The following is an 8,725-nucleotide window of genomic DNA, read 5'->3' as shown; positions in this document are numbered from 1 at the left end:
GTTATTCTGGAAAACATATGTTCTTCAGTTCTGAGAAATATTTTTGAAAAAAATTTTAAAAAGATTCTCTCTATCGGGGCGCCTGGGTGGCTGGGTGGGTTGAAGCCTCTGCCTTTGGCTCGGGTCGTGATCCCGGGGTCCTGGGATCGAGCCCCGCATCAGGCCCTCTGCTCCGTGGAGAGCCTGCTTCCTCCTCTCTCTCTGCCTGCCTCCCCGCCTACTTGTGATCTCTGTCTGTCAAATAAATACATAAAAATTTAAAAAATCTTCCAAAAAATTTAAAAAAAGAAGATTCTCTAACCCCTCTATTGTGTCAAACTCCTGAATTAGGCTCTTAGACTTAAAATTTTTTTTCTTTTGTTATAGTTAAGACTATTACACTTGTTTTTTCCCCCCAGTAGATACTACTTAATATAAGAGCTCCAGGGACGCCTGGGTGGCTCAGTCGGTTAAGCCGCTGCCTTCAGCTCAGGTCATGATCCCAGCGTCTTGGAATCAAGTCCCGCATCAGGCTACCTGCTCAGCAGGGAGCCTGGTTCTCTCTCTGCCTCTGCCTGCTTGTGCGTACTTACTTTCTCTCTCTGATAAATAAATAAGATCCTTAAAAAAAAATTAAGAGCTCTAACTCTCTAGAATTTGGTTTGTAATTGGGAAAACTGAAAATGTGCTTTAAGTCCGAAAGAAGAAGTGTGTAGGAAAAAAACAAGTGGATGTTTCAAACGGCTCATGAAAGGAAAAAACCAGACCCAGTCCTAACCAGACTTAGGAGTTTCTTTTGGCAACCTGAAATACTTGTACGTATGTCAAGGTAGAAGGAAAGAAACTAAACCTTTCTGGAACCCTCCTCACTGTATTACAGTGAAAGTTATTTGCTTGCTGCTAAATGATTTGTATACTGGTAGGACTGTGTTCACTTCTTTAAATTTTAATCAACACATGGCAAATATAATTTAGTAAAAATGACAACTGTATCTACATGCAAGTTTAATTTCTATTAAAAGCCTGTTTGAAAATCTTATCTATGAAAATACGATCTTAGAACTCTGGCCCCAAATTTTATTTTTTATTTTTTATTTTTTTTCTAATAAAGATTTTATTTATTTATTTGACATACAGAGTTGACAAGTAGGCAGAGAGGCAGGCCGAGAGAGAGGAGGAAGCAGGCTCCCTGCTGAGCAGAGAGTCCGACATGGGGCTTGATCCCAGGACCCTGGGACCACGACCTAAGCCAAAATCAGAGGCTTAACCCCCTGAGCCACCCAGGCACCCCTGGCCCCAAATTTTAAATGGCTAAGTGAAAGATCATTGAAAAAAAAGCCACACATGGGGGCGCCTGGGTGGCTCTGCGGGTTAAGCCTCTGCCTTCAGCCCAGGTCATGATCTCAGGGTCCTGAGATTGAGCTCCATGTCAGGCTCTCCGCTCAGCGGGGAGGCTGCTTCCCCCTTCCTCTCTCTGCCTGCTGGTCTACTTGTGATCCCTTTCTCAATGTAGAATAAATAAATAAAATCTTAAAAAAACAAAAAACCCACACAGGGTTGGGGGTGTGGGCTGGCTGGCTCAGCTGGAAGAGCACGTGACTGCTGGTTTTGGGACTGTAAATTCAAGCCATGTGTTGAGTAAAGAGGTTACTTAATGATAAAATCCTAAAACAAACCAACCCCCCCCAATAAAACTACACAAAAATAACCTTGGGCTGTTCTTAGCTGATTTCTCCACAAAGCAAAAGTGGTAACATTTTAAGTGCTTTATTGTAGAACAATGTACTGCTCAGTTAGCCTGTTCCTCTGACTTCTAGAATTTTCTCCCACATTTTTTATCTTTTGGGGGTTTTTTGGTTGACTACGTGGGAAACAAAGGCAGAAGGAAGTGTAGATAAAATTAAATGCCCTTATAACCTGTAGCCCACGGACAAGGTCAGAGTATAACCTCTTAGACGCTCCCAACTGTCTTAATGCTCGTGTCTTGCTAGAGAGAGAAACTACCTTGGGTTGACAATAGCAAGACCTCGAAACCCTCTTTCTTTACAGATGAAAATCCTTTTGTAACTTCCCTTATCTTGACTCCCCACAACCCCAAAGTCTATAATCAGTTGCTCCTTACAATCTGTGGGCGTCAGTAGCTCTGTCCCTGGGCTTTAATAAAATCACCTTTTTTTTTTTTTCACCAAAGACGTCTCTAGAACCCTTTCTTGGCCTTTGGCTCCAGACCCCAACAGCATTATTTCAAAAAAAAAAAAATCACAGATATTGTTGTTCCCCTTCCTGGGAGATTTCCTTCCGTTATTTTCCAACCCTTTAATTAAGTTACTGTAAGAATTTCTGTAGAATATACTCAATTTACAAGTGCTCTTTTGTTGCAAGAATTTTTTTTACAAGTATTTTCTGCACTGTTGGTATGTGTGCGTGTGTGTGTATTTAAGATTTCATTTTATTAAAAAAAAAGATTTCATTTTATTTATTTGAGAGAAAGAGCAGGAGCAGAGGAAGAGAGAGCAGCAGACCCCACACTGAGGAGGGAGCCTGAGGCTCAGGACCTGAGCCAAAGGCAGACACCCAATCGACTAAGCGTGAATTTTGCGTGAATTTATAGAATTGCATCTGTTCTTTTTGTGGATGCAAAAATTTTTTTTTTTTATTTTTAAGTAATTTTTACACCCCACACGGAGCTCGTAATCACAACCTGGAGATGAAGAGTCACTAGCTCCTCCCACTGAGCCAGCCAGGTGCCCCTCAGTATCTTTTTTTTCCTTTTTTTTAAGATTTTGTTTTAGAGAGACAGCATGAGCGCGGGAGGTGCGGGGCAGGAGAGTGGGCAGAGAGAGAGGAGAGAACCTCAAGCGGACTCCACACTGAGCTCGGAGCCTGATGTGGGGCTCGATCCCACAACCCTGCGACGCTTAACCAAATACGCCGCCCCGGCGCCCCGCACCTGCAGTATCTTAGCTAAGACAATTAACCAGATTTTTTGTTTCTTAAGGTAACCGTCCTGCTTTGTTTCCTCCAAGATGGTTTCTTCTGGTGTCTCTCCCCCCCCCCGCCACCCCCCCTTCTGTTGTCCTTACCTAGGGATCTTTGGCTGACTCTTCAAGTTTTAAGAATGGGGCTCTAAAAGGTGTGGGAATTCCTGTCGTGTGAGTGGGGTTTGGGGGCTGAGGTCCTTCCGCTGAGGGGCTACCTCCAGCTAGGTTCATTAGGAGGGAAGACCTTTTTAAGTGGTCATTGCAGACTCCCTAGGGGTCTCTCCAGTTGTCTGCGCTCTGCCAGCAGAGTCCAAGGCAGGCTGCCAATGCCCAGCAGCAGAGGGGGGAGAGGTGGCTGGTGAAGCCTTTACACCCAATATGGTAACTTCCCCCTTAACCTCTTTTCTGTAAAGCAGCCAGACTCTCTGTCTGCTCTGCCTGGCCTCCCAGGGTTCTGCAGGGTGATGGACAGGAAGCCAGCGGCCTACAAGCAAAGGTGAGCTGGTCTGCTCCCTTGTCTTTCAACTGACCCTATATTTTTAGCCCCGTTTCACTTCCCCTTCCCCAGGTTCCTGGTACTAATGCCTCACCCTTTGGGGTCAGCAGAGTTCTCAGCGCTAATCCAACTATAATCCCTCTGCTTTCCAGCCGCATGGGCTTCTGCCATTAAGAAAATCTCTTTCCCTGTCACTTTAATGGGGCCTCAGGAGCCAATGGACCTAAGCGTGTGACTTCAATGCACTATGCTTAAGTTCAAATTACTTTAAGTTAAAAAAGCATTAGTTTGAAAACCAAATGAACATACCAGTGACCAAGATTTTCTTAAATTCTGGATCACAGAGCATCTCTAATGTGCATTATCTTCTTTGAGGTGGATGACAACTCTGAAATATAAAGATTATTCTTTCTGTCTTATGGATGGGAAAAACGGGGGAAAAAAAAGAGGTTCACACACTTTAAAGCAAAAGGACCACATAGGGCCAAATCTAGACAAAATTTAAAAAAAAATTAGAATTTATTAGAAATATTAAAAATCAGGAGAACCTGCATTCACACATCCGATCTCAACAGCTCTTGAAAGACTGGGAAATGGGGCAACATGGTGCCCACACCCTTCCCGTGGTGACAATCACTTGGGGCTGAATCCCAGCTAATCCTTTCAGATGCGGCCTGTCTCCCCACCTCCCCCCAACTCCACAGCTACTTCATCTAGTCCACCACCCGGTCCCTGGTTACTAGGAGACATTTGAATTCGAAAGGGAAAACAAAGAAACCACTTTATTTGAAAAGACCATATGGAACTGAATACATATGCAAAAATAAATTCGTAACACAGGCCACTCCCCTGGGCCCCACCCAGGGTCCACCTTGACTAGGTTAAATGGTTACCTTGAGAGTAGAAATAGGAGTAACAGGCACAAATCCATGCAGAGAAAATGCATATTTTGTCTCCTCCCCCCCCCCCCCCCCCCCGCCCCGCACAAGCTGCATATGCCTTTGTAAACATGTGTCCATTTGTAAAGCAAGTCCAGTACCACAGACACATGTGCTGGGACAAAAGGAAGTTATTAAGATAGCACGGAGGGTGCTTTACCTGGCTTGGTTCCCCAAGTTTGCATTTGATGAGGAATCCCCACAGTGCCTCAGGGGAAGGCAGAGGGGGGCAGTTTTCAGATGTCCAGGGGTTTGAGATTTTTTTTTCCCCTCTTACATCCATAAAGTCTGCTTTAAAAACAAAACAAAACAAAAAAAACCAAAAAAACCCTACAGCAAACCTGAAAGGGGCATTATACTCTAATCTAATTTTAAATTTTATTCCCAGGATCCTCTAAGTAACAGCAGCTTTCAAATCCTAGCTGTAGCTAGCTGCTAAGCAGCAGGGTCACTGCGAGAATTTATCTTTCAAAACCTTGGTTTCTCCATCTGTGATGGAAGATACAGGACATATCCCAGACTTTGCTGATCTCCTGAACCTGCTTCCTGCCCTTAAAGATGGTCTCTGATGTCTTCCCAGTTGGGCTGGAAAGTCCTGGGGTTGGCTTTTGTTTCTGCATGCCCAGATCTGTGGGGATGGGAGGGGAATGCCCTCACCAGCTTTAGCAGGCACCAAACTAGGTTTTGAAGGTGGGATAAGCTCTTCTCCTGGCTCAGATCAATCTGGGCATCACGCAGATCACTGGACTCTCACTGGTCTTCAATATTTGCTAAGCTCTCTATCCAGGCCATCCCAGCCTCCTGGAAGAGAAGCTGGCTGAGTTAAGGGCGTGGAGGTGCGTGGGTTGGAACTGGAGGAATGACACTGTAACCCAATGGGGATAACAAATCATTAACTGGGAGGAAGACACAGAGCCACGGATCAGGTGCTGTGACTAGGGCTGGCTCTCCGTTTGCTCACACATTTATCTCCAAGGGCTTCCTCTGCCAAGGCACTGTGTTTTTGAGCACTGGGAGCTGAAAAACTGGTATTGCTTTTGACTTCCGGGCGTACTGCAGTAACCCCCTAGTCAAGGCTTAGAGCCGAGTGGGCAAACCACTGCCTAGGCAGGCTGTTTTGGTAAGAAAAGTTTTACTGGAACATCAGCCAAGCTCTTTCATTTACATACTGTTCCTGGGTGTTTCTTCACTACGATAGCAGGGTTGAGTAGTTACCACAGAGACCCCAGGACCTACAAAGCCAAGGATTATTTACTACCTGGCCCTTTACAGAAGGTAAGAAGTTAGGTCACAATCAAGCCGTTTCTCACGTACATTTACCGTATGCAATTTAACTAACTGTATGCACTGGTTTAAAACACACAAACGAAAACCTTAACGTAAGCCACCCCCTTGATGGGCTGCAAATGAAAAAGAGGTGATCAGTCCCCACTTGGAAAGAAAGCTGGTTGTGGTGAATCCATACACAAAAATGAGGGAAACTGTAATTTACAGATGTTCTAAAGGATTTTTTTCAAGGGTAATTCTGAGCCTGCTTGATTTTTTTTTTCCCCTAGTGCACACTCTGAACTTTGGAACCAAAGGTTCAAATGCTGGCACAGGTTCGCGACTCCACAGCACTTAACAGTAATGTGTTGAAAGAGCTGTTTTAATGGACAGATAAGAAGGGTTTGTAGGTCACGTTCTGCTTTTGTTTTGTTTTGTTTTCATTTTTAAGCACAGAAAGAGAGGCCGCTTCAGCACTTGGGCTTGATCAAAGCAGTGTGTTCGCTTTGCCTTGACACACCCGCTGAAATCATACTAATATTAAATCTTACTCCTTTTCAAGGGAAAGCTCATTAAATACAGAGCCACATCCTGGCCCTGGGGAAACTACTGGAACTAATGAGTGTTTATAGTTCTTGCCCTCTCATCCTCCAACATTTTAGACAAATCTCAAGGGGCTGCTGCTGAAGATGATCCTGCTGCAATCTGCAAGAAAATCAGCGCAGCTTCAAGCAGAAAATGGCAAGGACAGGGGCTGGGGGACAGAGCCTACATAGGAATGTCAGAATGTCAGGTGCTAAGGAACCACAGAGGAGCACTGTACAGAGATCCTTGGGTTAACCACTGTGGATGCTGCCACTGAGATGTGAAGTTATGTATGTCTGCTTGGAGGAAAGGCTCCAATTCCAAACAGCTGTCCTCACACGTTCAAGATCTGAGGTGCACCCACTCCTACACTAGCTGGAGAAGTTAGAGGTAGTAAATGTGTGCATTCAAAAAAAAAAAAAATCAAACCTGCTTTATAAAGCCCACTGTAAAATGCATGCGGAAAATGGAATTTGGCTGTATTCCAGAAAATCAGTTGCATTTGGGAAGAAAATTAAATGAGATTAGTGAACGGTCCGTGTGGAGGCCTTTGCCAAGCGCGGAAGGGGGCCTGGGTACTGTGCAATCGCACATCCGCAGAAGGATGGCATGCGTGCTCCCAAGTGCTCTGAGAGGTAGGGCGCCGCACTAAGTCATGAAAATCCACACCCCATGGAAAGCTACGGTGCAGCTCTGCCTTCCCCATCACAGCTCAGGAAACAAGTTCTGTGGGCCTGATATTTCATTTCAGTTCAGCCTGAAAACACCAGCGAGCAAAGCCCAAAGTCCTATTTTTAACCCATGGCAGAAAAGCACTTTCTTATAGCTCATGAAAAAAAATAAAAAATAAAAAAATAAAATAAAAAATGGGGGGAGGGTGTGTGTCTTTTTCAATCCCCGCTCCCCAAGATGCTGCCCTAAGGGGCAGCTGTAGTGTCTTCGCTAATGGCAAAGACATTTTCAAGAGTCAGACAATGAAATACAAAAGTTGATGTACAACACACTCAAACTACTTGCCCCTCCCCTCCAAACACCCCCTCAGCAAGGCAGTAAGTCTTTTTTCCCTCCTGTCTCCGCGCTTCTGCTGGCGGCCGGCCGGCCGGGATCTTCCAGGCAAGCTACTCCTCCATCTGCGCCCAGGCCTCCTCCGCCTTCTGGTAGTACTGGTTGGCCAGCCGGCCCTTCATGGCTTCCATCGCGGCCTCGGCTGCCTGCGTGTACAAGTCGCCTGAAGAAGAGCAAAGTGGGGCACAGAGCGGTGAACCGCCTGCTGTTTCCGCCAGGTCCCCCCAGCCCCACCCCCCACCCCCCATCCCCTCCCTGGGAACTACCATCCTCAATTACCCCTCATCCCTTTACAGCTCGCAGACCCTGCCTGGCCAATCAGAGCACCCTTCCGATTCCCACCAGGCCTTACGGACTTCCGCATAGCCAATCAGACATCCAGACTTAAGCACAGCCAATTAGAATAAGCCATCTCCATGCGCTCAGTGATTGGTACAGGGGTGGGTGGGTGGGGTTCCATTTGAGCCAATGAGCACCAGGCTGGGGATTCTGACAAGACTAATTGGGAGGAATGCATGGAAGGGGGAGAAATAAAGTAGAAGCAGCAAAGATTATGAACAGCCTCGTGTCAGGTCTGGAGAGGTTTTACTTCCAAGAAAATTTGTGCAACACGTATAAAAACACTTGGTTTTCTGAATTTAGAAATTTCACATAAGGATTATAGAATTGCATTATAGATCATAGAATTGCATTATAATAATTGCATTATTATTATTTGCTTAGGTGTTTTTTTTTTAACTTTTAAACTTTTAAATTTAGGCTCGTCCTATGGAATCAGGAGGTCAGTATGTTTATTATGTAACAGAAAAAAAATATATATATAACGTGCAGATCAACAGATGTGTGGATAAACAAAACACGCTGTATCTGTATGCTGGGATATCATTTGGTAATTAGAAGGAATGACGTACAGATGCATGCTACAATATGGGTGAACCCTGAAAACATGATGCTGAGTTAAGCCAGATACAAAAGACCACGTACGGTATGATCCCATTTATATGAAACATTTAGGTAAATTCATACCGACAGGCAATAAGCTGGTGGCTGCCAGGGATGGGGGTAGCAGGGAAATGGGGAATCACCACTAACAGGTGACAGAAATGTTCTGAAATTAGATAATGGTGATGGCTGTACCACATGACGAATATACTGAAAGCCACTGAACCATACACTTAAAAATGATGTATTTTATGTAATAAAAGTGTCCGTTCAATTTTTAAAACTGCAGAAATACCAAACTCCTAATATGTAACCATTAAAACAAAAGCGTTCATCTGCCTACCAGCTCCATAGAGCGGTAGGAATCTCACTCCTCTCCAATGAAAGAAGAGACTCAGTCTTGTGTCTCGCTGTAATTCCCACTGAGGCAGGAATTACATCCCTCCCGGCCCAGCTCGATCTCCCCCACCCCC

The 8,725-nt window shown here is 45.0% G+C and overlaps 1 protein-coding gene across 2 annotated transcripts in view; it reads right to left on the bottom strand.

Moving 5' to 3' along the window:
• Nucleotides 1–4,211: 4,211 nt before the first annotated feature.
• The window catches only part of EEF2K (eukaryotic elongation factor 2 kinase), a 61,284-nt gene continuing 56,770 nt past the window's right edge, over nucleotides 4,212–8,725 (bottom strand). For both annotated transcript variants that reach the window (XM_059415101.1, XM_059415102.1), the window contains exon 18: nucleotides 4,212–7,473. In XM_059415101.1, coding sequence (XP_059271084.1) covers nucleotides 7,364–7,473 — 110 coding nt within the window. In that variant the 3' untranslated portion in view covers nucleotides 4,212–7,363. The remainder of the gene's footprint in view (nucleotides 7,474–8,725) is intronic.

Source organism: Mustela nigripes, chromosome 11 (genome assembly GCF_022355385.1).
Source record: "Mustela nigripes isolate SB6536 chromosome 11, MUSNIG.SB6536, whole genome shotgun sequence".
NCBI lineage: Eukaryota > Metazoa > Chordata > Mammalia > Carnivora > Mustelidae > Mustela > Mustela nigripes.
This window is presented reverse-complemented; position numbering and strand designations above follow the sequence as displayed.